Consider the following 27,460-nt stretch of genomic DNA (forward strand, 5'->3'; position numbering starts at 1 on the left):
TGATGGCGGCTTAGAGGTTTGGGTAAAGGGATGAGGCGGCGCGGGCCCCCTCCGCACCAGCACATGCCGGTGGCACTGGAGGCACAGAGGAACGCGACCCGTGGGGCACCCAGTGCTGAGCAGGGCTGTGCCCACGGGGAGGGGATGGGGGTGCCTGGGGTCCTGCTGAGTGCCCTTCTCCCTGCCCTGTGGCGTGCAAACGGGATTTGGGGCTCAACCCCTTACGCTGTTGCTGCAGGGTAGGGGGTGCTGATGGCTGGGGGCTGCACCCCGCTGCCTGCCGAACAGGGAGGGGAGCAGCTGGATGGGGAAGGCTGCAAGCAGAAGCAGGGCACGGCAGGGGGTTGTCCCCAGCGCAGCCTGCCGCAGGCAGGGGGTGGGAGCGGGGCCAGCAGGCTGGCTGGGCCCCCAGCCCCATCTGTCTCCTGCTGCCCCACATCCATCCCCCAGCCCCTTGCTCTAATCCCGTCCCCGTCACACGTGGGCCAGAGGCAGACACAAAGCAGAGATAATCCCCCTGTCCCCCCGCCGCTGACCCTCGACCCCGCACCCTGAGCGGGGCTGGCTGCACCACCACAGGGCATCGCCCCCCCCGACCATGGGGGCTGTGAGTGTCTCCCCCCAGGCACCCACACCCCACCGCTCCGGGGGCTCTGCTGGCAGCAGTGGCCCTGTGCCCACCTTGGCCACTCCAGGCTGTCAGGTGTGGTGGGGCAGTGGCCATGGGGGTCACCGGCACCCGTCCCCCTGCCAGTGTCCCACCCCAGAGAGGCACGGCACAGGGCAGGGGGTCCCGGGATACAACGGGGGCTGCCTTCGAGCATCTGGCTCAGCCCAGCAGAAGCTGCTCCCAGAATTAGCCCGGGATGTTCTGGCCAAGGAAATCCAGCCCATCAATCCCATTAGCAGGATTAGCTCCTGCGCTGCCCCGGCCCAGTGCCACCAGTCCTGCCTGTGCCCGCTGCCCTCTCCAGCCCCACCGCCCCGGACGGGGCACTCACGGAAATACCGAAGGGTCTCCTCGATCTGCTGGGGGGTGAGGGGGGCCACAGGCTCTGGGGGGGCGGGGGGGACACGCAGCCAGTCCTCATGGTCATAGCCGAAGAGGGTGTCAGCCCGCAGCGTGTAGCGGGGCAGCGGCTCGCCCAGCAGGCTGATGATCTCCACCTCGGGGACATCACCGCTGCACAGGTCTGGGGACAGAGGGGCGCGGCGTCGGCCGAGGGTGGGGGGCAACCAGGACGATGGGGGTGCAGGGGGGATGCCCCACCGCAGCCCCCCGTGCACCCCTCAGCCCAGCCTGACCCCTCGGGGTTTGGAGCTGGTGCCACCAGCTGGGTCTTCCCCAAAGCCACTCGTGTGGGGACTGGGGGTGCCCCCGCAGAGTGGCGCTCAGGGACCCCCGCCCCAGCTCTCCCCGGCTCCTCCCTGACCCCACCCCCGCCCCCCGCCCCGCGCTGTCGGAGGGCGGCGTGCTGCTGCCACCTCCTGGCCACGCTCCGCCCGCCCGAGCAGTGCTGGGGACGGCGGGCGGGGGATGCCGGCGTGGGGCGGGGGATGCCGGTGTGGGGCGGGGGATGCCGGTGTGGGGCGGGGGATGCTGACGTGGGACGGGGGATGCCGGCGTGGGGCGAGGGATGCATGGGGCAAGGGATGCTGGTGTGGGGCGAGGGATGCTGGTGTGGGACGAGGGATGCTGGCATGGTGTGAGGGATGCTGGTGTGGGGCGGGGGATGCATGGGGCAAGGGATGCTGGTGTGGGGCGGGGGATGCATGGGGCAAGGGATGCTGGTGTGGGGCGAGGGATGCCAGCGTGGGGCAAGAGATGCTGGCGTGGGGCAAGGGATGCTGGTGTGGGGTGAGGGAAGCTGGCATGGGGTGAGGGATGGTGGTCTGGGGCGAGGGATGGTGGTCTGGGGCGAGGGATACTGTCATAGGGTGAGGGATGCCGGCATGGGGTGAGGGATGTTGGGACAGTGGCTCAGCTTTGGCCACGCCACAGGGATGGGATGAAGGACCACGCTGGAGCTGCCCCAGCTCCTCACCCCCCTCAGCCTGGTCCCCAGGGCCACCCACTGGCACTGCCCAGCTCTACCCACCAGTGATGGTCGCAGCATCGCAGCATCTGCCTGTGCCTGACCCATGGGACGTGGGGCTGGTGTGGGGCAAGGCAGCGACAGGTGAGTCCGGGCTGGGCTGGAGGTGGCAGGCGGGTGGGTGCTGGCGGGGGGGGATCTCCTGCGGGACTGTGGTGTCCAGTTTTGCTGGCGTTACGTGGTGGGGCCGGCTGCCATGGGGAGAGGCACCTTCTCCCCCAGCTCCTTGGAGCAGCACTGGTGGGCAGCAAAGTCCCTTCTCCAGACCCTGCCTGCGGAGAAGACGCTGTTAGGGTGATGCTTTAGGGACCAGGGACACATCCTGAATCCCTGCCAGCTGGCCACACACCCTCCCCAGGGACATATGCCAGGCTGGGGGCTTGTGGAGACCTGGACAACATGGCCAGGGCTCGGGTGCCCCTGCTCCCATGCCAGCCCGTGCCCTGCTGTGTGGACAGGGGGATGGGGGGAACAGCCAGCACTGGGACAGCCCCAGCTCAGCCCCCACCTGCTGCTGGACGAGGGGCAGTTTTGGGGATGGCAGCGGGTCAGCGTACCTGCTCAGCGCTGCCTCTGTGGCGGCTGCTACGTGACACGGGGGGCTCAGCACCAAAGCAAACACTTGGTCATGTCCGGATCAGCACCAGTGCCAGAGAAGGGAGACGATGCTCGGAAGGGATGGGGCAGGACCCTGCTCCCCCTGGGCTCGCTGCTGGGTCCCTGCCAGAGCGGGCAGGGGAAGGAGCCGCAGAGCCGCTCGGCAGTGGGTGAGCACAGCCTGGTGCCAGCAGGAGCCCCACCTTGGAGAGCAAAGTTCAGCTGTGATCCTCCACCCCATCAGTACCAGGACGCAGAGCAGGGACCTGCCATGTCACCCAGTGCAGGGCTGGGCAGCATCTGCAGCAGTCCCATCCCAGCCATAAACTCATCACGAGACAGGCCATAAAACCAGCACGCTCCTGCTCTCTGCAGCCTCCGGTGACCCTGGCTCAGGCTGCAGCCACTGCTGGCACTGCTGGCACTGCTGCCCCTCTGTCCTGGGGGGCAAGAGCCTCCTGTGCAAGCCTCATGCCCCATCTCCATCCACCCTGCTCCCACCTCTGCTGTGGTGGGGGCTGTAGTACCAGCAGCACCTCGATCCTGGCAGCAGGTTCATGCCAGGGAATCACTGCCCCCCCCCCCCCCCCCCCCCCCCGGCATTTGCTCGTGGCTGCTGTCACCTTCACAGCACCCAGGCCACCCTGCACCTCTCTCCAGCAAGGCCAGATCCTCCCCGGCACACAGGATGAGAACAAGACATTGTGGACACACTGAAGCACACCCACAGCCCCCCCGGCACTGGGACCACCAGACCTAGGTGGCCCAATCCTGCACCATGCTGCCTGGAGAAGAGTTCCCCAGCCCTAAACCCACCGACCCTCTCCCTCTCCCCAGCAAAGGAAGGGACCCACCGTGCCAAGGTGCCAGGCTGCTGCTGCCCCGCTCCCCGCTGCTGCTCTCTCTGGGGAGGGCGCCCAGCTGGTGAGTCAGCGCTCGGCCGGGGCTGCCAGAGCCCTGCGTCTCCTTTTGGCCCAGCTCCTGCACGTACATTAACTCTCCCCAGGGGAACCTTGTTCAGACCTGTGCAAGCAGCTCCCGCTACCCCCAGACCCCGCTGTCCCCCCAGCCACCAGCCGGCTGAGCTGGGCACCTGCCCCACGGGAGCGGGGCGAGGGCAGGGGGATGATGGACCCAGGGCCAGGGGATGGTGGACCCGGGGCCAGGGGCAGCAGGTCCCCAGCTCCACCAGCACCCAGGTGCAGGTGCAGACATGCGCTCGCTGCTCTCTGCCCTGCCCCGCTGCCGTCACGTAGCTCCTGCCTGGGCACCTCCCTGCCCGCGCAGCCTCGCGGCAGGGCCAGGCTGGGCTCCACACGAAGCCCCTTCCCCACCGCGTGCCCCGGTGCCGATGCTCAGCGGCAGCTGAGCGGTGCTGGGGTGGCTGAGCTTGCTCTGGGCTATTTTTTCCCCTCAGCTGCTGTGGCAGGAGCCTGAGGCTGGGGGGAGGGGGGGGCTGCACCCTGCCAGGAGCCTCGGCAGGTGCCTGGGGCAGGGGGCTGCAGAGCAGCAAGACCATGTGTGGGGCGAGGGTGAGGAGGAGGCGGTGGCTCAGCCCCATTGCTGGGATGGGGTAGCTGCAGTCCTGCCCTGCCCCATCCCAGGGGACATCCCCAGTGCCCCCCAGGCTGGGAATGTCCCTGCTGTTGTACAGGGCAGGGTACGGACATGGCCAGGCTGCAGCCCCCACCAGCCCGTCAGCTCCCACCCGAGGCTCAGGAGACCCCAGGTACAGGTCTCTCCCCGCAGGCGAGGCAGTCCCATGGGCGCCTGCTGGCGTGGGGTCCCCAGCCTGGAGCTCAGCCCCGTCACCTGCGGTACGTGGTGACCCCCCGACACCCGCTGCTCTGCCCCTGCCACAGCCCTGGCCACGCCGTGGGCTCCCTGTGCCCGAGTCCCCCGCCCCCTTCCCCCCGCAGAAACATCCTCAGCAGCATCAGCCGCTTCCTGCGGAGCAGGAAAACGCTCCCCGCTCCCACGCAGGCTTCCTGGTTCAGGCGTGGGCGACCACGAAGTGCAGCCAGACCCCTGGCCACCACCGCCAAGCCCCCTCCCCAGCTGGCGGCTGCTGCCGTGGCCAAGCCGTCCCGCAGGGCCCCGTTCCCCCAAGGACCCCATCCCTGCTGCTAAACTGGGGGAGTGGGAAAATCCCGCCTGGGCGAGGAGCCAAGGCTTCGGCAGCGAAGCGTGGAGATGTGTGTGGGTGTCAGAGCATGGGAGCAGGGCTGTGGGGGGAGCCCAGCACCAGGAGACGGGGGGAGATGAGGCAGATTCACTGTGGGGGGCTCCGGCAGCTGCCTGTGACACCCCCAGGGGACCAGTGGGGACCGGTGGGCACAGCCCAGGGCTCACCCGCTGGGGCTGCCCAGGGACTTGGGGCGCCCAGAGGTGCGGGGGCTCAGGGTGCCCGGGGCAAAGCGGGACGGGGGGCGGAGCTGGGGGCACAGGGCACCTGGTGACAGCGGGGACCCGATGTCCCCAGTGGGGGATGGGGTACTGGGAGAGCCAAGGGCTCAGTACACCCAAGGGGTGGGGGGAGTACTGGGGTTCAGCGCAGCAGGGGGTCCTGGGGGGTGATAGGTCTCGGTGCATTGGGGGGGTCCCAGGGCAGCGGGTCTTGGTGCATCATGAGGTCGTGGGGATGGTGGGGTTCAGCAGTGGGGAGTCCTAGGGCAGCGGGTCCTGGGGTGGCAGGTCTCAGTGCACGGAGGGGTCCTAGGGCAGTGGGTCTCAGTGCAGCAGGGGGTCCCAGGGCAGGGGGTCCCAGGGCAGCAGATCTCAGTACAGCAGGGGGTCCTAGAATGGGGGTCCCAGGGTGGAGGGTCTCAGTGCACAGGGCAGTTCCTGGGTGGTGGGTCTCAGTGTAGTGGGGGGTCCCAGGGCAGGCAGTCCCAGGACAGCGGGGGTCCCGGGCCGCGGGCGTACTCACTGCTGGGCACTGCTCCCGGTGCGGAGGCGGACGCAGGGCCCTCGGACATCGCTCCCGCTGCCAACAACAGCCGCTCCCGGCAGGTGCGGAGCGTGGCTGGGCATGCCGGGACCTGTAGTCCGGCTGTCCCTGGCCTGGCTCCCTGGGGACCCCCACACGCAGCTCTGGCTGTGTAGGGTCAGGTGTCCCCCAGCCCCGCTTCCCCCCGAATCCCTGCTCCGGTGGGACTGGGGGCCTTGGGACGAGCAGTCCTGCCCCAGTGAGGGGACCCCAGTGTGGATGAGGGGCACGTCCCTGCCCGTGGTCCCGGGAGGTGCTGAGCCCTGTGGCCGTGCCCTGGGGATGGCCGCAGGACCCGACTCCTCCTGGGGCAGATGCTCTGGGGCATCTCCTGGCACCTTAGGGACAGCTGGATCTGACACTGGGAACATGCCTGACACCCACAGCGGAGCTGGCTGGGAACCCTGATGGGGCAGGGGGGGGGTCCAGGCTCGGCATGGCCAAACCCCCATCCCAGGGCACACAGCTGGAGCCCCACCTCCACCCAGGCATGGATGCTTGGGGTGCAGCAAAGCGCTGGCAGCTCTGCTGGGGACCCTGGAGACAGTGGTGAGTCTTGGCACAGACTGGGAGCAGGGGTGCTCCATCCGCTCCCCCGAGGCACCCTGGGGACCCTCCCAGCAGGACAGACAAGCCTGCAACCCGTGGAGATGCAGGTCTGGGTGCAAGAATGCTCTCCCACCTTGCACGGCCCGGGCAGTGAGGGCTGGCCTGGCTGCATCCCTGCCCACCCCTGCACAGGGGGCTGATTCCCATCGCCTGTCCCTGATCCAACTCTCACACTGGCAGCGGCTGCAGCAGGCAGAGGGCTGCCTGGCCCCCCAGCCCCATCCCACGGGCTGCCCTGGCCCCACTGCCCTCCGGAATCGTGCTGGGCTCTGCTGGGGCTGCCCGGAAAGCAGCTGTTGTTTTGCTCATCCCTGGTCCTGGCACAGGCTGCAGCAGGATGCGCAGCCGCATCCCTGCTGCACCGGGGCTTGGCCGTGGGTGGGGGGCTGAGCTCAGCGCAGGATGTTTCCCCGAGCCGGCGGGACAGCGCTGGAGCCAGCCCTGCTCCTGCTGCCTTTGTCCCCAGCTCGCTCCTGCCCCAGCCCAGGCTGCTACTGGGACCCCCCATGGCACGCCGCAACGGGCACGTAAACCTTCGCGTAAACCACACTCTGCAGCATCCCAGGCCCCGTGCATGGTGGGCACCCACCTCCCCGACCCCCCACGGCACGGCTGGGCGCAGCAGCGAAGCTGAGCGAACACGGGAGGACAGAGGGGTTGATGCTGGGAATGGCTGCGCCTTGGTTCCCAGCTCCCTTGGGTCACGTCCCCCATCTCCCTGCGCTGCAGCAGCCTTGGGCTGACGAGCATCTTGCCAGCAGCTGCACAGGATGAGCTGTGCCACAGGCAGAGTGTGGATCCAGGGGGTGGGGGATGATGTTCTGGCTCTCCAGCTGCCTCCTGGACCTGCTGAGCCTGGACCCCCCTTGTCAGCGCTCCCAGCCAGCCCCACTGTGGGTGTCAGGGATGTTCCCGGTGTCACCATGGTGGGTATCTCACCAAAGCAAAGCAGCAGTGGCAGCACCCTGAGCCGCTGGCACGGCGCAGACATTGCTGTGTGACCCGACTCCCCTCTCCAGATCCCTCACCTCTGCCCAAGCAGACCCCCATGCCCCTGGCCATGCCCCGCAGGATAGATGCACGGGGCAGCCATGTGATGCCAGGGATGTGGGTATCCTGGGCCACCCACATTCCACCCTCCCATCCCTTGGCACGTAACCCCACAGCCTCGTGCAGAGCGGGTGATCTCCTGCCTCTGGGCTCAGCCTGTGCCGCGTTGCCCCAAAAGATGCCACGGGAAAGCCTGAGGTGGCCAGCAGCATGTCCCCAGCCCTGGCCCCATGCTGAGGGGGCCACCGAGCAGACGGGCAGCCCTGAAGTTGGTGGGTAACTTCGCAAAGTTCCCACCTCTCCGTGCCTGGCACCACTTCCCATCGCCCTCCCTGGGCGCAGCTGTCAGAGCCGAGGTTCAGCTGGGAGTATTTCCTCCTGCCATCTGTTCCTGCCACCCAGCCGGGCTGCGGAAGGAGGCGACCAGGTTTGACTGAATAAATCACTTTTTTAACCTGGTTTCTTACAGCTCCATCCAGGCTTCGCTCCATCAATCAGCGGGGCTCGCTCCCAGCTGGCACGTTTATCCCCCAGAGCTCGGGAAAGCGAACTCTGCACAGCAGCAGAGAGGAGATGCCGGTGATGCTGCCTAATGAACAAACAGCTTAATTACTGGGAGGTTTTACCTCCTGACAGCGCAGACAGACACATGGATGGAGCTGGCATGCTAACGACCCTGCAGCAAGTCGGGATGAAGCTGCTACCGGTGCGGCGAGCGGGTGGCCTGGGCCTTGCAGAGCATCGTCCCCAAAGCACGGGGAGGGACCCAGCCCGCTCGTCCCCCTGGCCACCACTGCAGCCCTCGGGCAGGCACAGCAGGTGCTGAGCTGGAAACAGGCTCATCCTGCCCCCCAACAGGGAACCACCACCCCCCAGCCCAAGGTGGGTGATGGCCACCTTCACCCTGGCTGCCCCAAAGGGACTCACCGACCTTCCCCAGCCGACAGAAGAACAGGCTCAGCGCAACACGGGGCTGGGGGGGTTATTTTATTCTTTGCTTTGGTCTATACAAAAACAACTTACAGAAATAATAAAATCTTCCATTCCTGAACCACACTCCAGTAACTGTCCATCCCTTTCTGGTCGAAGCGTTAAACCACCATCAGACCTAGAGCCTCTTTTAAAAATGTGTTAGATAAGGGAGGAGGGGACGGAAACACACCACTCACCAAAAAGAAGGGAAACAGGTTAAAATGTGCAACAGAGATCAGTACAAGGACACGGTTTCTAACGCTGGAGTCACTCCTCTACGGGTACTGGTAGGATAGGCAGGTACACAAAGTCAGCTCCCCAACGGCTGATCGGAAAGAATTAAACTGCAGACATCCCGATGGCTAAAACGAAGGTCCTGGGACACGGCACCCTTTGTATTCAGCAAACTCCGGATTGGCCTGATTAAGTTAGAGCTCGCAGAAACCAAAGGGTTTTCCCGTGTTAGATTCCTTTCCTAGAACACTAACACGCAGAACAAATAGTGGGGAAGTTCAAAAGCACAAACTTAAAAGACGGCAAAAGCCGTTGGCACCATATTAAAAATAAAAAAGAAATATATTTTCACAGAAAAGACTATTTTGCCAATGAAAGGTCGCTAACGGTGCAGGGTTTGTGTGTTTTAAAGCTTCAGAAACAGTATCTTGGATGCTGGATGCAGCAGTAGGTGCTTGAAGCAGTCCCAGGAGGAAGGACCTTCTCCACAGACCCACAGCGAAGAAAAAAAAAAATAATCGAAAAATAAAACCTCTCGTGGGAATGGAAAAGTTTGTCTTCTCAGGCACTTCTGTCTCCCAAGTCCTTCTTGCAAATGCTCAGCTCTGGGGCCACCCTCTTCTGTACGGAGAGAACACCTGTGTGCGGCAGGAGAGCACCCCATTACTGCACGGGGGGGGACGCTGGAGGAGACCCGAGCCCAGGGGGCAATGGGGAAGCCGACCCACGGCAGCACTGGGGACCCCACGGCAGCGCCAGGGACCCCCGTGGCACGCCGAGCACCAGCAGCCAGCCCTGCCTCCCCCAGGCAACCCCCTCACGGTGGGGACTGGGTGCCCTGGGTAAAGCGCCCGCGGGCACACGGCAGCACCCACCTGGTGCAGGGGCTGCGGGGCGGGTTAGGCGAGCATGTGGTCAGCGAAGGGCGCTCGGACGCCGTCGCTGTAGGCGTCCATGGGGTAGTCCCCGTCCATGTCCATGTGCATGTCGATGGGGTCCAAGGGGATGTCACCCGAGTACATGGGGCGGTAACCAGGGTCCAGCTCTGCGGAGAAAAGGGACGTGGCAACCCCAGCTCCCACCGGTGAGAAACTTCTCCAGACCTCAGCCACCCTCCTGGTCCCCCCACACCTCGGGCACACGGTGCTGCAGGACCCCCCAAGCCTCCGGGCCAGCCCAGCTGCACACGGGAGCAGCTGCATGTGCTGCCCGGGGCGCTGAGCATCCCGCTGAGCATCCCCAGCCAGGGGGCCTGGCACTTTGCTGGCAGCCACCCAGCCGAGAAAGGTTTTAAAACCAGCCTGGTTTGGTGAGATGAGGCAAATGCCCCGCTAGAGTCCAGCCCATGGGGGGGGGCGGCCCCGCAGGACCGTACTCACCATCTGAGTAGGGCTCGTTGATAGGGATCATGCTCTGAGCCTACAAAGGAAGGTGACACAAGTGAAGAGGGGATTCGTGTTTGCGTGTGCACGATGCTCAGCGGCTACGTGGTGCCCAGCCCTCTCCCCAGCAGCGCGTACGAAGATGCAGGGCTGCTGGAGAGCTGAGGCCACAGCCCATCCCCCGCCCCGCTGCCTCCCGTTTGCTCCCGTCCAAGCTCTGGTCGGAGGTGGCAGCTTTTGGAGGCAGGATGGGACCATCCCAAGGGGCACCGGTTTCCCTGGGGAAAAGGGCTCATCTCCGTGCCCAGCGCGATGCTCACCGCCTCCCAGGCTGCTGGGTCGTGCTTGAAGAGGGAGTTGGTGAGCTCCACGGAGACACGCTTTCTGTAGTCGGGGTTCTTGTCCTCCGAGATTCGGAAGAGCACGGCGGCCGCGTAGGTGGCTGCAGGGGGATGGCAGCAGCCTCAGCTCCTGGTGCTGTGCAGCACCCAAGCACCAGAAGCCCCAGCCAGGCTGCAGCTGGGGCGATGCCAGGTGGCAGAGAGCCGCCGGCACAGCGGCACTCACCCGTTCCCTCATTCCTGGAGTGCAGCAGCTCCATCAGGGGAGCCGAAGCCCCCTCGGCATCGATGGCATCTGCCGCTTCCTTGTCCTGGGCCAGCTCGCACAGCACACCCGCCGCGACGCGCTGGATGTTCTCCACCGGCGAGTAGAGGAGCTGTCAGGAGAGATTAGTGGCAACACGAAGCAGCCAGCAAGGAGCCGTTGCGGCTCCCGAAACGGTCTCACAAGCGTGGGTGCTGCCAGCTGAGCACCGTGGCTCCCTGGCCCCTGCACTGCAGGTCCATGCCAGCCAGGCGAGAGGTGACAAAGCGCAGCCCCCACACCTCCCCCGCCCCTGACCTGCACGAAGAGGGGGATGGTGTTGAGGCGGAAGATCTCCATGCGGTTCATGGGGTCCCGGGCCAGGATGTGCAGTGCCCCCGTGCATCCCTCCACGATCTCTTCCATCTTCACTCCGTCCTGCCAGGGGACAAGCGCTCAGCCGGGGCCCTGGCGCAGCCGGTGCACCCCAGGACCACCCTGAGCGCAGGCACAGGCCACCCCCCAGGGACAGGTCGGGTTCTGGGGTGCCAGGCTGTGCCAGGAGCAGGACAGACCCCACCGCGGGGACTCACCGTGTAGGGCTGCTGTGTGCCGGCTGCTACGTGCCGCTGGGCATCCTGGTGAGCCTTGACCAGCAGCTGGACCAGGCGGGGGATGACGGCGGCCTCCTGGAGCGGGGCATGATTGGCTGGGCACAGGGCCAGGTTGCGGATCAGACCTATGGTAGCCTGGAGGAGCGAAGGGGAGGAAGGAGAGATTCATCATCTCGACCGCGGGTCAGAGCAGCATGTGCTCCCCACGGCACCCGCCAGCCGAGCCCCCCTCCCGCTGCCCGTCCCACCCCATCCCCCTCCATGGCGCAGGCCAACTTCAGCTTCCTCCCACGCCGGATCCGGCCCCTTCCCCGCGGGGGAGGCCGGGGCAGGTATTGACTCCGGCCGAGCAGCCGGCACAAGCCATTTCCTCCATTAGCTGCCGTCAAGGACGCAGCCCAACGGGACCAGCCCCCCATCACTCCCCACACAGCACCAGCCGCAGACCCCCTCAGACATGAGTCCCACCACGGGTCAGCAGCCGGGGAGCTCGCTCAAGCCCAGCCGCCCCCTTCCTCCAGCCCCCAACACCCCTCTCCCCCCCCAGCCCCTCACCTTGACCAGTGGCCACTGGTTGGGCTGGTTGAGGAGCTTGACGATCGCAGGGATGCCGTAGTTGAGCCGCACTGAGTTCTGCGCCATCTCGGCCTCAGGGTGCCGGCTGGTGAGGTGCCGGAGAGCGCAGACGGCCGGCTCGGTGATGTCCTCCTTGTCACCGGCCCGAAGAATGGTGTGGATCAGAGCCTCCACCCCGTTCGACTGTGTCACCAGGGTCTTGTTCTTGCTGTTGTTGCAGGTCAGGTTGGAGAGGGTGCCGGTGGCACAGGTCAGCACATTCACGTCATCGGAGCTCAGCTGGTTCACCAGGATCTTGAGGACGCCGTCCAGGCCCTCCTGCAGGAGCGGGGACGGGAGGTCAGACCAGCCCCCCAACCCCAGCCAGACGTGGGCTCAGCCAGGGGCTGGGCTGCAGCCCCGCACCCGTCGCCTGAGCGTGGGGAGCTGGAGCTGCTCGCCCAGGATGGGCCGGACACCCAGCCTTGGAGAGGGGGAGCCCCCTGCCACAGGGACGACCCCTGCCATCGCAGAAAGGATCCGGCCCCAGCTGTGCCCTTCCTCCCAGACCTGGCATCCTCTCCCCTCGAATCCCAGGTCTGCGTGGCTGCCCTCGCTGGAGCTCGCACACCCCTCGCTGCAGACCCCAACCCCCAGCACCCCACATCCCAGCCCCACGTGCCCCCCAGCAGGCAGCGCTTGTGCCTCCCACGCTGTCCCCCTCCTTTCCCCGTCCCCCTGCGGCCAGAGCTGCTTCTCCACGACGCCGGCACAGCGTGAGCAACATGCGCTCCCGACATGTGCAGCTTTACTTAAGAGTTTAATGTCTCCAGCAGCTTTTCTCTGCTGGGAAGTGCAAACAATGCGCCCGCCAGCGCTGCCCCAGCGGTCCCGGGGTGACCCTGGTCCCAGCCGTGCCGGCAGGCAGCCAGCAGCGGGGGCAGGAAGGAGTTAAAGGCGCCATGGCCACATCCCGCCATCAACCCCAATCGGCAGAGCCAGCGATGGTTCCACGCCAGCCCAAATAGTTTCCACGCTGCATCAGACGCTAATCTGCGTGGAGAGGCGGCCCCAGCAGATGGGGAACACATCAGGAGGCAGCAAAGGGCTGGGGAGAGCAACCCCAGCGCAGAGCTCGGGGTCACCCCAGCACCGACTGCCACCCAACCCACGGGCACCACGGCCACAGCACCCACCACAGGGGCAGGAGCCACGCAGACGGCCGGTGCCAGGGCACGCTGCTGGCAGCTCCCTGGGCCACAGCAAGCAGCAGCCCCAGTGACGCCCCGCCGAGCACACGAGAGACAGCCGGTGGCCTTGGCTCGCCGCTGGGGACACGGCACCAGTGCTGGCAGCCGGCACGGGAAGGGCTGTGGGCGGTCACAGCCTCCCGCAATGCCAGGTAACCCCCTGCTGCAGGGGGTCGGCACAGCTGGGCATCCCCTGGGCATCCCCTGGCTCTGCCAGGCACACAGGCTGCCACAGCGGCTCACGGGGACGGGACATGGCACGGGGACATCGCTGTGGAGGCAGCCCGGCACAAGCAGAGGCGAAGGACAGCCCGGCAGCTGGTATGTAGAAGCCTCCGAAATGCTGCGTTGAAGCACGAGACAGGGTCCCGCAGACTCACCTGTTTGGTGGCCACGTCGGAGAGGTTTCGCAGGGTCCAGAGACAGTTCTGGACTAGCCGGGGGCTGGAGCTGGTCAGGTGCTTGCCCAGGGCCTGCATGCCGCCTGCCGGGGAAGCGGAGAGCAGCCCATCGGTAAACACCCAACACTTCCCAGCGGAGGTGAGAAGAGAACCAGCGGGGTCTGCATGGCGAGCGTGGGCTGGGACCACCCGCCTGATGCCTCCAACACACAACGCAGCCTCACGGCTCAGCGGAGGCTAAACGTGGAGCGGGGAGACAGCTCCTGGCTGGCCAGCCGGGCCAGATCCTGCCCACTCGTGGTGCCAAGAAAGCACCTCAGCAGCCTTCCAGCGCAAGAAACCAGGCCACATGTAGGTGGTTTCACCCGGCTATGCAAGGCATCTGCCTGTCTTGCACATCGGCTGCGAGACGGCACCCTCAGCTGCACCATCCCGACGCCACCACCCTCCTCCCGTCTGCCACCAGCTCCGCCGCAGCCCCCCAGCCCCTCTTACCAGCCTCAACGATAGCGGGCTTGTTGCTGGGGCACACCGACAGCACCTTGAGCACCCGGCTGGTGGTCCAGAGCAGCTTCTCGTAGTTGTAGCTGCGCATGATCTGCACCAGGGCTTGGGGTCCTCCGTTGGCCAAAATAATCAGCTGCAAGACAGAAGCACCAGGGTCGGGGCGTGCGGGGGGTCAGGGCTGCTGGAACCACTGCTCCGGTTTCCCCAGCTCGTGCCAGGATGCGGGTCAGGCAGGAGGTCCAACCCCTTGGCACACAGGAGCGTGTCAGGTCACCCCTGCTGGGGCCATGCATGGCCACCGTCCCCTCTGGGCCACTCCAGCCCTGCACACCGGGGTCCCTCGCCCCACGCCACGGGCAGGATGGGCAGCAGCCCCCACGCAGCCAGCGCCAGAGCAGGTCCAGGGACCGAATCTCCGCATGAGGCTGGGACAACTCGTGCGTAGGAGGAGAGGAGCAGCCGTAGAACAAAGATAGAGGCATTGCCTGGAGCAGCAGGGGGAGAAACCCAGCCAAGCCGATCTACCGGCCAGACTGGGACAGTCTGTGCTTTCGGGGATGCGCCACCTGCAAGAGGTCGGATCGGCAGCGTTGCAGACAGAGACAGCCCGACTGCTCCGCTGCCGGCTGGGGCCGGGGGGCACAAGGGCCAAGACGGTGGGAGCTCCCACCCCCGCCTCCTGGGCTTGTGTCTGCCAGGAGCAACGTTGGGCAAGTGCCCTGCTGCCACCCCCCCTCCGGCAGGACCCCACGCCGCAGGGCTCCCCAGGCGCACCTTGCTCTCCTGGTTCCCGTAGGCGAGGAGCTGAAGGCAGTCGGTGGTGATAGCCAGGAACTTGGGGTTGTTCTTGTTCAGCAAGGGAACCATCTTCTGCAGGCCGTCAGCCAGGCGCACAGCCATCTTGGCCCCTTCCTGGTAGAGCAGCAGGTTGTGCAGGGTGGTGATGGCGTAGAAGAGGACCGACTCGACCGGCGAGCTGCAGGCAGGCGGCACAGAGCCACGTCAGCGCGGGCAGCTGCCTCCGGGCTCGCCGAGCTGCCAGCGGAGCCCGCAGGGCTGTCCCAAACCCCGACTCCCACCCAGCACCCTTCAGCAGGACCCGGCAGGAGGCCACCGTGCCACATGGCCCCGGGGTGGCCCTCATGGAAGGGCAGAGACTGAACCCCATCTCCATGGACAAGGCAGCACAGAGGACCGCTCCCCTCCTCTGCCCCCAGCCCAGGCACTCGCCAGCCCGGGAGGGACCCCTTGGCTCTGCCGTCCTCTCGGGACCCCCCGCCAGCATCCTCATACCTCAGCATCCTGACAAGGGCTGGGATGCCACCAGATTTGAAGATGGAGAGCAGCCCCTCACGGTGGTGCGAGAGGTTGTGCAGGATGCTGGTGGTGCAGCGGGCCGTGTCCAGGTCGCTGGTGCTCTGCATGGTGCGGACCACGGCTGCCACGATCTGGGGCGACTGCATCAGGGCACGGCGTGACGCCTCCTTCTTGGAGAGCTGGTTGACGATCATGGCTGCTTTGCTGACAACCACCTGGGGGGGAAGAGAAGCCGGTGGGTGGGAGTGCGTCCCACTGCTGCCCATCACAGCAGGGACAGGAGGGATCCCACCCTGCCGGGGGAGGGCTGGTCCAGGGCTGCCGCGCGTTGTGCCGGGCAGGGCGGTGCAAGCAGGAATTGCTATTTTTAACAATCCTCAACCGCGATGCTCCAGGAACTGTGCCGCAGTTTGCGGCAGCGGGCAGCGTACAGTCGGGTCTGCGGAGCACAGGCGCTGCAGGGATGGGCAGTAGCACTGAGAGCTGGCAAGAAGCGCTCGGTGCCTGCGCAAGGCCAGGAGAGCCGTGTCCCAGCAGCAAGGCCAGGCTGTGAGGAGGTGCGGGGGGGTAGAGGTGGGCACCGGAGCCCCAGCCCCCCCCACTGTGCCTGTCACAGGGCAGAGGCGGCCACAGAGCAAGAGAAAGGAGCCGGACAGAGCCCAGGAGCCCGGTGAGGATGGAAGCCTGGCTGCGCCACCGTGGCTGCGGAAGCCCTCCCTGCAAGCCCAGAGACAGAGGCAGGCAAACCAGGCTTCCTTACCGGGTCCTCATCATTGAGCAGCTTGGTGAGCTCCGGGATGGCACGGGTGGCCAGCTCGGCATCGTCCTGGTAGTTGATGAGGTGCACGATGGCCGATTTCAGCATCTGCGAGGGCTCTGCCAGGCGCTGCACGTTGGTCTGCTGCCCCTCCAGCTGGGTGGTGATGAGCAGCGAGCGGTCCTCCACCGTCTCGGGGTACATGGCAGCCCGGACGCGCTGGGCCCGGGTCATGGCCAGCTGAGCCTCCATGTCAGCTGCAGGGGTGGGTGGGGAGGCAGCGTGAGAGTCGGGTTCTCTCTGAGGAGTGCTCCCCAGCCCCGCTTTCCAATCTCAATTAGCTGAGCAAGAGCTTAGTGCAACGACACCAGCAACGTCAGCAGTCCCAGCAGGCTCTGCAAGGAGCCAGTGCTTCAAAGTGTAAACAGATACGGCAGCGCAGAGATAAGACAACACTCAATTAGGCAGCATGATTAGACAGTTGTCACACAAGGCCCATTAATTAAGAAATTAAAGATATTTGCAACTTGGGACCAGCTGGCGCTAGGGATTAGGAGGATACGGAGGCCTTCCCCGTCGAGGATGCTGGAACAAGCATCACCTGAGCGAGAAGCTGCCGCAGCCACCCGCAGTCCCCACCTCTGCGGCACAGGGACCACGCAGGGCTCGGGAGGGCTCATCCCCTTCCACAGGGGTCTGCCTCCCCAGGGGAGCTGGCGATTAAACCTTCCAGGGCCCGCCACTGATGGGGAACCGCAGAAGCAAGCAGAGCAAACAAGCCCTCTTTTAAGGGATAAAGCTGGGGGAAGCATCGCCTTTGGCTTTGGGGGCTGCAGCTCTGTCTGCTTCGCCCCTGCAGCGGCAGCAGACGGGCAGGCTGGTGGGGCTTTACGGCACACGCTGGCAGCTCTGCCAGCCACACCGAGACAGGTTTCCTGAGCAGGCAGACAAGCAGCAGAGCAGACGGCTGATCCGTGGGCCGGGATCGGCTGTTCCTATCTCGAGCCAACCCACCGGCACACTCGGATGTGTGTGCACAGCTCAGCACTAGTGCGGGCTGGCTGCGCGCCGCCCCTACGCAAGAGCCTCTCGGCGTGGGGAAGGAGGACAGGAGGGAACATATTTTCGGCAGCAACAACTCCCGGGGTGTGGAAGGCAGCATGGAGGAGTGCCCAGAAGGAGCACAACTCACAGGGAAGGCAGAGGAATGAAGGAACCAAGCTCATGGACGTGCCCAGCCCCACAGCCCCTACCTTGTGCTTGGCTCTGGCCCTGGCCCCCTCCCTGGCAGTAGCTCGTGGTGGTGGTCTTCTTGATGGTGTACTGCTTCCCGTAGACCTCATCATCGTCCCCGAGGCACTTGCTGCTGACGGAGGGCACCTGGGTGTTGACGCCGGAGTGGATGCCCGAGTCGTAGGTGTAGGTTTGCTGCCACTCCGTCACCTTGATCGGCTGCTCCATCATGTTCATCACCTCCATGGCTGCTCTGCGGGGCAGGGAGGGGAGAAGTTACACCGCCAGCAGAGCCCAGGCCAGCGCAGCACCCCCCTGCCCCAAATCACACGGCAGCCCCCCGGCACAGCAGCCGGCCCCCCGCACAGCCCACGAGCAGATCCCTATCTGCCCTCCTCCCCCACGCGAGATGAAAGGCGGCACCGGGATGACGAACCCACAGCTCAGCACTTTGCTGCTCGTGTTCAGACACGAACCGTGGCTGCAACCGGCGCAGACCACTCACGGCTGGCTGAGCCGTGTCTCACCGCCTCGGTGGCCAAGGTGTGAGCAGGCTTTGCCTGGCGCAGAGGGACCCCCAAGCAGCCCCCCGCCCCCCCCCCCCCCCCCTCCTTCCAGGCTACCCCGGCTGCCCATGAGCTTTTTAAAGATCAGTTTTCAAAGACAGAAAGCTGCGGACAACCCCAAGGCTCCAGCTCCAAGAATAAAACAAACCTTTTTAGAAGCCCGCTAGAAGACTCCTAAAGTGCTTAAAAATAACAAGGCAAAGCCACCGGCTCAGCTCTCCCGTGGGTGCTCAGCACCACAAGCGCCTGTGGCACAATCCGGGGCTGGGCACTCCCCAAGCTGTGCTGAGCACCACGCCACGGCCGCACGGTGCTGGGACAGGGCAGCCCAGCACATCCCAAAAACTCAGGATAAACCAGCCAAGGTTGCTTTCGAGCCGGGCTGGGTTTTCCTCGTCTTTAATTTGGGGGTGCAGCGGGAGGGAGGATGGCTCACGGATTAACCCCTGAGCTCATCGGGGCAGGCAGACACCGCAGGGCTGTGAGTCAGCAGCCCCCATCCAGCCCCCCAGGAGGAGGGAGATGATGGAGCAGGCAGGGAGGGATGGAGACAGCCCCGCCGCCGCTGACCCACCGCCTGGGCACTCACCGGGATTGCTGCCCCCTCCTCCGGCCGCACAGGGCTGGGGATGAGTCAGAGTTTCAGAGGCGATAAGCAGCGAAGGGAGCAGCTGCCGCCTGGCATAGCTGGGTGCAGCAGCAACCGCACATCCAAACAGCGGCATAATTACCACCTCCACGGCACTGATTCATGCACCAAGCTGGACCGGGGTGGCCGTGTGCCCCTGGCCCCGCTCCAGCCGCCGGCACAGCTCAGGGCTCACGGGGACCAGCCAGGCTGGCGTGTCAGCCTCAGCCTCCAGCACCTTCCATGGGGGAAGCAAGGGGAAGGGGGGAACGAGCCCCCCGTCAGCCCCCAGCTGCGCCGACGGCTGAGTCAGGGCGTCGGGTGGTGGCCAAGGACGCGGCTTGCGTGGGGCGGCACGGCAGGGCACGGCGCGCACGGGCTTGGCGCGGCTCGCCCCAGCGCTGCCGGCTGTTCCCAAGGAGCGGCCGAGCCCTTGCAAATGGCACAGACCGGTGCTCACCGGGAAAAAATCCCAGCCCGGGCACAAACATTCATTCCCGAGGAGCCCCACCACTCTCCCGTCCCCCCAGCTGGAAGCATCCTGCATCCCACCCCATCCATCCCCACCCCCAGCCACCTTCCCGGAGCCACCGCAGGGAGCGGCTTGTGTCAATTCGATGTTTTTTTTGAGCTGTCAAGCAGCAATCCACAGAGTACTGCTCCGGCTGTAATGGGTTGTGCATAATGCATGTTTGTAAGGCAGCAAGAGAGGGACCCACTAATGGAGGCTGGGGGGGAGGGGGGGGGCGGCGTATCACTCCCACGCAGGAGCTGGAGGGGCTATGTGGTGTGGCAGGGCAGTGTGTGACACACGGTGCCAGGGGTGAGCCGGCTACGCTCCCCACCCCGTGCCAGAGCAGGGATCGGCCAGGAGAACCCCTGTGCCAAGCCGGGAGCGTCGCACACCCTGCGTGTATTTATAAGCTGTTGCATCGGTGTTTGGGAGAGCAAGTCCTGCCAGCTGGGTTACCCTGGCCACACTGGCAGGACCTCCGAATTGCGTCAGGAAACCCAAGAAAAAATCAACACCAAATCACACCCGAGGACACACGGCAGGCAGAACACTGCTCCTGCACCGTGGCACCTTGCCCCGGCAGTGCGGTGGGAGCCATCGCACCACACGGCCAGGAGCTGCTGTGCAGAGCCCCGGCAGCGGGGCTACGGTCACAGGGACCCCAGGACCCCCAGGCCAACACTGGAAAGCTGCCCTGGACAGATGGGCAAGGGGAGAGTGGAGCCAAGGGCACGGAAAGCTCCCTGCACCAGAGGGGGGGGTGTAAGGACCCCCAGCACCCACCCCAACCAGGGCAGGGACCCCCAGGCAGCAGCGAGCTGGAGCCAGCAGGAGAGTCTGGTGCTGCCCGCACTGCCAGTTGACCGGTAACATCTGCTCTACAATTTACAGGCATTTGACAGGCACTTATTTTTTTTTCAAACCTCCCCGAGTTCAGCTCAGACACCAGCTTCTTGCAGAGCCCTGCATTATGCATGAGCCACCACCACCACCACCCCCTGCCCCTCCTCCATCTGCACTGCCAGCACCCCAGGGACATCAAAAGCCAGCAAAGCTCCTCAGAGCCCAGACACAAGCTCAGGTGATCGGCCCCAGACAAGCTCCGAGCAGGAGAGTGGGTCCAAGCTAATGAGCACCAGGTTAGACCCGTCTGAGCACGAGGCGCTGCCACCAGGGATGGGTGCTACACAGCTCGGGGGACTCCCCCTCCCCAGGAGCCCCCGTGGGCATCCTGATAAACACAGCACCCATCCATCCCCTGGAGCATCACCCCACCAGCAGCCCCAGGGGTTTGCTCGCCCAGCAGCACCTGAGGCGATGGGGCCAGCAGAGCAAATGTCAGATGCTCCAGTGGCGAGCAGTGACATTTTCTGAACCCTGTGTCAAGTGTCCTCGGCTCATCACTGAGCAAGGGCCAGACGCCTGACACAAGCTTCTTCCCCATCCTCTGATGCCCTCCCTGCTCAGCAGGATCAGAGCCAGATGCCCCCCTCCCCCCAGGCAGGGGATGCTGGCTATACCGGGGCTCACCTTTGGCAGGAGCCGTTGGTGATGCCTTTGGTGGCGCATGGCTGCAGTGGGGCAGGACCCCCGCCAGCAGATGAGAGGGCAACAGATCATGCAGGAGGGGGAAGCAGGGATGGGGCACATGTGAAAACACCTGCCCTGGAGGGGTCAGCCACGAGCATGGGGGTCTTGGGTGGGTTCCAGCCCCTTCCTCAGCCAGGCATGCTGGTAGGATTATTGGTCCCTGTCTCCCTCCCACCAGGCTTTTACTGAACAGAGTGGGAAGCAGAGCAGGGGCACAGCGGTACCACCGAGCCCCCCTGCCTGCACGAAGCCAGGAGCCCAGGGAAACAGCGCTTGCTCCTGGGAACAGTGAGAATCCCCCCAGAAAACAGTGAGGCAACGTGGGGGACCCCACAGGGGGGACACGCAGACCTCCAGCCTGGCCCCAGCACCACGATGGGGAATGGGCTGAGCCATGCCGGGGGCTTCAGGCACCCCCATGCAGGGGAGAGCCAGGAGAAGGTTAATCCCTCTCCCACCACTTCCTGCAGCCGGGAAGGCAGAGGAAGCTCCCACGGCCCAAAGGCACCGGCCAGCAGCTCATCCGCCCCCAGAGCCATTTGATCAGCATCCAGGCAGCATCGCTCCCCCTGAGACACCGTCTGCGAGGAAATCTCTGGCAAACACGCAGCCCCCGGCCTGACCAGCCCTTCCCTCCGGCTGCTGGGAGAAGCCTTCGGCCTCACGCAGGCGGAACAGAGCCAGCTGAGGTACGGCTGAGCTGCCCAGAACAGCAGCCGGGAAGCCACGAATGCCGCTTCGTGCAAAAATAGCTATTGCCCAGGGACGTCTGGGGAGCAGCAGTCCCCGGGTTGAGCAGCCATGACCCCCAACGGGGGGGCAGGGAAAAAAAAAGCAGCCTACATCCCAAGTCCCAGGCAGGGGCTGCACAGGAACAGGCACCAAGACCTGGGGGTCGGTGGGTGCAAGGGGCATCACGTGTGGCTCCAGCCTGCCCTTGTCCCTGCGCAGAGCATGCTGTGCTGCCCAGCCTGGAGCAGCATCCCATACTGGCCGAGGGGCTGCCGTAGTCCCCCACAGAGCCCCCCGTCCTTGCACACATCCATTGCAGCCCTGCCAGGAACAGAGCAGCAGCAGCACTGGAGATGCCCCTGCTCAGGGGCCACATGGTGCAAGCTCAGCTGCGGGAAGCATGCGGGCAACAGCAATTACAGTCACTTAGGCTTTTAAGAAAAGGAGAGAGGCAGTTAAAGCAGTTCAATAAATGCAATGCAAGAAAAGAGTCTATTTTAGAAGCACTTACGCTACACGCAAGCGATCTCCGGTCCTCGCCACCTTCCTGGAGCAGCCGGGGGATTAGCGACCGCCCGCTCAGGCGGTGAGGCTGGGGCAAAGCAGCCTCCACAGCCACAGCACCAGAGCCCTCCGAGGGGCAAGGGCACCCACAGCTGCACCCCAAAGCCCCCCACCGCCTGCAACCCCCTCCCCAGAGGGGCCCAGATGCAACACCATTGCACCGACAGCTAACAAAGCTGCGGTGGCAGCTGACAAAGCGCCCGCAGACCCAGCGCTGTACAAAGGCTTCGATGGTTCTGAAGAGGATCCCTCGCAGGAGGGGGCAGAGAACAGAGCATCAATGAGAAGCGTTGGAGTCAGATCCTGGCTACCGTGAGCCCTTTCAATGAGGCTTTACAGTGAAGATAAGTGGAAGAATTCAAAGGCAACGAGAGCAGCTTGAAGTTTAATGAGGAGGAGACGGGCAACGGGGGATCGTCCCCTTGTTAGAAAGCAGGCTGTAACACACAAAGGAGCCCATGGCCTTTGTTTGCTGAGGCTCCAGGTCCGGAGTGGCTCCCAGCCGCCCCACCAGCTCCAACAACTTCAGCCCCTCGGGGAGGGCAGCGAGGGGTGCAAGAACCACCCTTCAGACCTGAGCTCCCTCACTGGAAGAGGCTCCAAAACCTGATTTGTTTTTCAGTTGTTCCTGACAAGGTGACATTTGAGCTGCCAAAAGCGCTGCGTAAAGCCCCTGCTATGCAGGGGGTGCACATCCCCCCCGAGTGTGGGGAGACCAGGCTCCTGGCAGCAGAGCCGGCCCCGAGCGCAGCATCCTGCCACGACCCACTCCGCTGATGCGCTCCATCAAAGCCGAGCACCTTCCCCAAGCCCCTGCAAGTGCCTCACCTGCACCTGAATTAACAGCTCCTGACAGCTCCAGCACATGCAGAGTCCAGGCTGTAACGTTTTGGCACTTCACAAAACGACAAGGTATTATCCATCAAGCGCTCTCGCAACGGGAAGAGCGTGCGCAAGGCTGGGCATGACACCCGCTCTCCCATGGGACACAGTGGGACAGCCCAGCCCTTGCACAGGAAACTGCCTGCCACCCAGAACTCATCCAAGAGCTGTGCCAAAGCATCACCGGCCACACCACGGCTTCAGCTTCCCCCAGGAGCCCCACCACCCACGCCACAGCCCCCAGTGTCACCTCCCTGCCCCAGATGCACAGCAATGCTGGGCACCAGCACGGATCCAGCAGCCTTGATTTGGGATCAGGTCCCCTCTCACACAAGTTTTTGTGCTGTGCCAGGGCTGGCAAGCCCCATGGCAGGACCCCAGCCCCCCAGCAAGGTTTTCCCAGGGATGTTTCTGTGCCAATACCTCATCACGGGGTCTCTGGCAGCACACCTCCCCTCCCTGTATCCCCAGTTGCTGGCACAGACACTGCCACCCACAGAGGCACTGGGATCAGGAGGACTAATGTGGGCACATCCCCTCCTCAATTAAAGTTTGCTGATCTCATTAGCAACACTGCTGGGAAAGATGGGAACTTGCCACTTGTCCACGGAAAGGAGAACTGGCATGGTGCGATTAATCACAATAACTCCATCTGGATAAAAAAAATAATCATTATTTTGTTTTAAAAAGCACAAAGAACAAGTTGTCCTTTAAGAACATGATAATTGCAGGCTTTAAATTTAGGTTATGAGGCTTGTGGGCTGTTCCCAGCTCCGGCCACGGTGTCTAGAAACACGAGATTTTGCCACCTGGTCCTGATGCTGCTGGAGGAGCAGAGGCAGCAGGGAGGGACACGGAGCTGCTGAGCCCCGGCTTAAATTCTCCATCCAATTGCATTACATCTGTAAAGTTCAGACGCTTCACAAGGAATTATCACCAACACCCGTCAGCACCCGGCCTGTCGGAGCAAGTTAATGATTTGTCACCAGGGCTCTGCCCGCGCGTCACAGCGATTACGGCAGGGCTCCTTACAGCAGCCAAAGGTCTCCCCCCCCACCACCCCACCAGCGAAGAACATGCTCTTGATCCAGCCATCCACCCCCAAAAGCCACACGGGACCACAGCACATCGCACCCCATGGGGATCGTGCCCCCTCCAGCACCAGAGCAGGATCCCCCCAGCTGGGTACCGCTGCTCACTCGCCTTCACCCCCTCCCAGCAGGTTTGATCACCCAGGCGTGGGATATTTGGAAAACACCAAGCATTCCACCTCCACCCAGCTGCCAGCTCCGGGTCTCAGGAGGAGTCTGAGGACTCGCTCGGCTCAGCCGAGCGCAGGCGTCACGGGGCTGCCCGAGGAGCCCCAGCGTCTGCAGCACAAGGCTCCTGCCCTGTTTGCAAAGCGATTTTGGAGCCAAGTGACCGAGACATGTTCAAATGCCTCTGGGTCTGTCAGCAGCCGCAGCAAAACCCATCAGGGCTGGCATATGTAGATGGATATTTCAAACCTCTGCCTAATTAGAAGTATGTTCATCTCCCTCCGCAGCCGCCGCCGAGCCTTGCAGCGCTCCCACGCCGGAGGTGGGAAGCGGAAGGTGAGGACCCCTGCTCACGAGAGCCTGTGTGGCTCCAAAGCCAACCCAGTTTTAGCACAGACATGGTGTTTAGCTGCTTAGGCGAAGTTTTAAGACTCCTTTGGAGAGGGAGCACCTGCACCGTCCTCCACTGCTTTGCCACACCGTGTCCGTGGGGAAGGGGGGTAAAGCCAACCCTCCCGAAGCAGAGAACACTGCAGTGATTCAAGGCACCAGTGCAGCCCTGGTGTCCTCCCAAGCTGCCATCCCAGCTGCTTCCATCCACACAGCCCAACTCCTGGACACCCCATGGTCCCACGGGACTGAAAGCCACCACCCCATGCCCAGCTCCGGGTGACGGTGGGTGCCCCACACCCCCTGCCTCGGTGGGAAAACACCGGCTGACATCAAGATAAAAGCTGAAATCCAAGGTAGGCTTGTTCTGTTTTAATAGAAATGAAATTTCTTTTTAACTTCTGTTAATTAGAAGCCAATCTAATTTAAACCTAAAAGATGAGCGCAAGCTTCGGTGCAGATGCTGCAATTAAAGTCTTGCAAGTTCTCTGCAAAGAGCTGCCACTTCCCCAGCGTGCGGAACGGGGGCCAAGGGCAGCTCCGCTCCCCAAGGCTCTACCATCTGCCAGCGGCATGGTGCCCAGCAGAAGTCTTAAACCCTGGAGATCTGGAAGTGTGATAAAAAGCCAAATCCCATCAAGTGCTCCCACACCAAACCACAGCTTTGAAGGGAAACCATCATCACAGGAACAGCCGCAGCTGAAAAAAAGCCATGCAGCTGCACCACAGTTGCCTGCCCCGGCTGCTAGAGCTGATTAAGGATTTCAGGTGGGGGAAACAAAGGGGAGAGTTAATGGGATTAGGTCAGCACTGAATATTACACTGAAATACAGCACTGGGACCAGAGGGGACATTCTCCAAGGTCCCCGGCTACAGCCAAGCCACCAGCAGCCCGCAGTGCTGAGGTGGTCGAGGCTCTGGGCACGATCACCCAGATCAGCCCCGGTGCACCCCCCATCACCCGGCTCAGCCCCACCAGGGATGCATGCGCTTCCTGGAGACGGCAAGGACGCACCACAATGCACAGACAATAGACTGTAAATGCCATTGTCTGGAAGTGAGGGCCCTGCTGCAGCCGCCCCACCTTCCCCCAGCGCCCCACAAGCCCCCCGAGCATCAGGGACCCACCTCTCCCCCAGCACCCATGCGGCACCCAGCCCTGGAGGGGAAAACACCTGTCAGTCACCGATGCCAGGAGCTCTGTGCATTCCCATCCCGATGGCCAACTTATTTAAGCCAAATTAGCAGTAAAATGGGTTTTTCATGACACTTTATGGAAACCCTCCAAAGCAATGAGCGATTACAGGCTTCAGATGCACAGAGACGGTTGCGTTGGGTACCCTGCACCCTTCCAGCCGACTCCAACAAAACACTGACAAGGACATAGAAAGGGACGTTAAAATTCCCCCAGCCCCGGTACCAGCTGAGCCGGAGAGCCGCTCCCACTGGGAGCGGGGCCAGGAGCAGACCCCGCGGGCACTGCACCCACCCTGGCTGCGGATCAGAGCCCCCAGCAGCCCCTCCAGTTCCACGCCAGCCCCAGCCCCATGGCAGCTGGCAGGGGGATGCTTCACCCCCAGCTCCTCGGCAGCCCAACATGAGACCACCGGGTGTCAAGGGCTGCCAAGCGGCACCAGTGCCAAAACCAGCACAATGTAGGTTGGAGAAGGAGGCACAGCGACTGCAGGGGACAGACCCAGCTGGGTCACAGGGTGTCCCCAGCCCACAGGACCCTTCTGGCATGGGGAAGCTGATGGGAACATCACCCCCAGACATGGGGCTCGCCCAGGAACCACAACAGCATCGCAGGGAAGGCGGGAGGGGGTGCAGGGATGCTGCAGCCTGGCAGGAGCGGGTGCAGGCTGCTGCCTTCGCACCGTGGGGGCATGACAGCAGCGTGGGTCACCCGGGGGCCCCTGGCAGGTGGCCATGCTGTCCCAGCACTAACGCTCCTCTGGCGGCACAAACGTCCCCCCAAGTTGCTCATACGCCAGCCTGCATCCTCCATCTGCGGGCAACTCCCAGCGACGTTCCAGCATTATCCTTTCATCCCTGCTGTAAACCCGATTAATTAAGCTAATCACTCAGCTAACGCAATTAGACTGCTCTCTCCCAACGCCAGACAAGAAGCCAGTCAAGTTTCGCTCCAGTGTGCACCGACAGCCACTTGGGGGGCTCAGCCGGGACCCCCGACCCCGGGCAGGGGGGCGCTGCCTGGGTAGTGCCAGGACACCCCGGCCCCTTCCCGACCCCCTGAGCCACCCCACCCCGGCAGCACTTTGCAAAGCCGGCTGAGGGCGAGGGGCAGCACCGCCGGGGGGACTCTGGGGCGGCCCCCGGGCAGCACCCGGAGGCACTCGGTGTGACTCACGGCCACAGCACCGGGCGGCCACGGCTGACGTAAGAGCCCCGGGGCCACCGGGGCGAGCAGCGCGCCGAGGCCTCGCCCGTGGAGCGGCGACCCGGGGCGGTGCCGGGGACAGAGCCGCCGCCTCGCACTGGGCTGCGGCTTCGCAACTTGCAAACTCGCTCCCGCAGCGCCGAGCGGAGCCCGTGACAGCCCCAGCCGCCCGCGGGGGGCTCACCCCAGGGACCCATCCACCCGCAGCCGGGCTCGGCCACCGACCGCCGCAGCGTCCCCCGGCGGGACGAGCCGCGCTCACGGGCGGCGCAGGCTCCGCGCCCGCCCTGCGGGACCGAGTCAGGGCGCTGGCCGGCCGCCGCGCTCCTCCCAGCGCCGAGCGCAGCCGCCGCCCCCCTGCCCCGCCAGCCCCCCCGACCGAGACACCCGGTTGCCCCGGGCCCCCCCCACGGGGGCTGCCGCGGCCGCGCCCCGTCCCGTCCCCGCGGCCGCCCGTCCCTCACCTGCGCGGCGCGTCCCCTGCGCGGGCTCTGCCGCCCGCCCCGCTCCGGCCCGAACAAAAGGCGAGCAGCGCCCCGCGCCCCGCCCCGCCCCGCCGCTTGCCCCGCCCCCCGCGCCGCCGGTCGGCGATTGGTCCGCCGCCACGCCCGTCAAACCCTCGGCGCGTCAGGCACCGCCCCTGCCGGACGTGTTTATGTGCTCTCCATTGGCGGGGGCGCGGCCGCCCCGCCCTTCACCGGCAGGTGATTGGGCAGCGGGCGGGGCAGGCGGGGCGAGGTAGAGGGTGGGGAAGGGCGTGGCCGTGAGGGGGAACCACCTGGGTGA

The 27,460-nt window shown here is 64.5% G+C and overlaps 1 protein-coding gene and 1 long non-coding RNA gene across 3 annotated transcripts; one reads left to right on the forward strand and one right to left on the reverse strand.

Annotated features, from left to right (window-relative positions):
- Nucleotides 1–947: 947 nt before the first annotated feature.
- On the forward strand, nucleotides 948–9,072 carry LOC308055374. 2 transcript variants are annotated; one of them, XR_013924516.1, is made up of 3 exons: nucleotides 948–1,036; nucleotides 2,003–2,180; nucleotides 7,811–9,072. It is a non-coding gene; the product is annotated as an uncharacterized lncRNA (long non-coding RNA). The 2 variants fall into 2 exon arrangements; XR_013924517.1 differs by lacking the exon at nucleotides 948–1,036 and adding an exon at nucleotides 1,115–1,191.
- On the reverse strand, nucleotides 8,314–27,214 carry JUP (junction plakoglobin). Its single transcript, XM_080369171.1, has 15 exons — nucleotides 27,139–27,214; nucleotides 17,169–17,401; nucleotides 15,919–16,172; nucleotides 15,135–15,373; nucleotides 14,616–14,817; nucleotides 13,830–13,974; nucleotides 13,314–13,417; nucleotides 11,684–12,022; nucleotides 11,108–11,263; nucleotides 10,833–10,952; nucleotides 10,497–10,647; nucleotides 10,250–10,371; nucleotides 9,927–9,966; nucleotides 9,423–9,592; nucleotides 8,314–9,185 (listed from the first exon to the last, which is right to left on the reverse strand). Exons 2-14 carry the CDS (start codon nucleotides 17,392–17,394, stop codon nucleotides 9,447–9,449), a joined length of 2,244 nt encoding a protein of 747 aa, XP_080225297.1. The 5' UTR covers nucleotides 17,395–17,401; nucleotides 27,139–27,214; the 3' UTR covers nucleotides 8,314–9,185; nucleotides 9,423–9,446.
- Between the last annotated feature and the right edge of the window lie 246 nt (nucleotides 27,215–27,460).

Source organism: Falco punctatus (assembly GCF_963210335.1).
Source record: "Falco punctatus genome assembly, chromosome: 19".
Taxonomy (NCBI): domain Eukaryota; kingdom Metazoa; phylum Chordata; class Aves; order Falconiformes; family Falconidae; genus Falco; species Falco punctatus.

What these genes read in the sequence shown, in the direction of transcription:
- JUP (XM_080369171.1), bottom strand. Translation starts at nt 17,394, where the DNA reads ATGGAGGTGATGAACATGATGGAGCAGCCGATCAAGGTGACGGAGTGG. An exon ending in CCGACGTGGCCACCAAACAG is followed by an intron (nt 12,023 to 13,313) that starts GTGAGTCTGCGG and finishes CCGCTCCTGCAG; the next exon opens with GAGGGCCTGGACGGCGTCCT. An exon ending in CCATCCCCCTCTTCGTGCAG is followed by an intron (nt 10,648 to 10,832) that starts GTCAGGGGCGGG and finishes CTCTCCTGACAG; the next exon opens with CTCCTCTACTCGCCGGTGGA.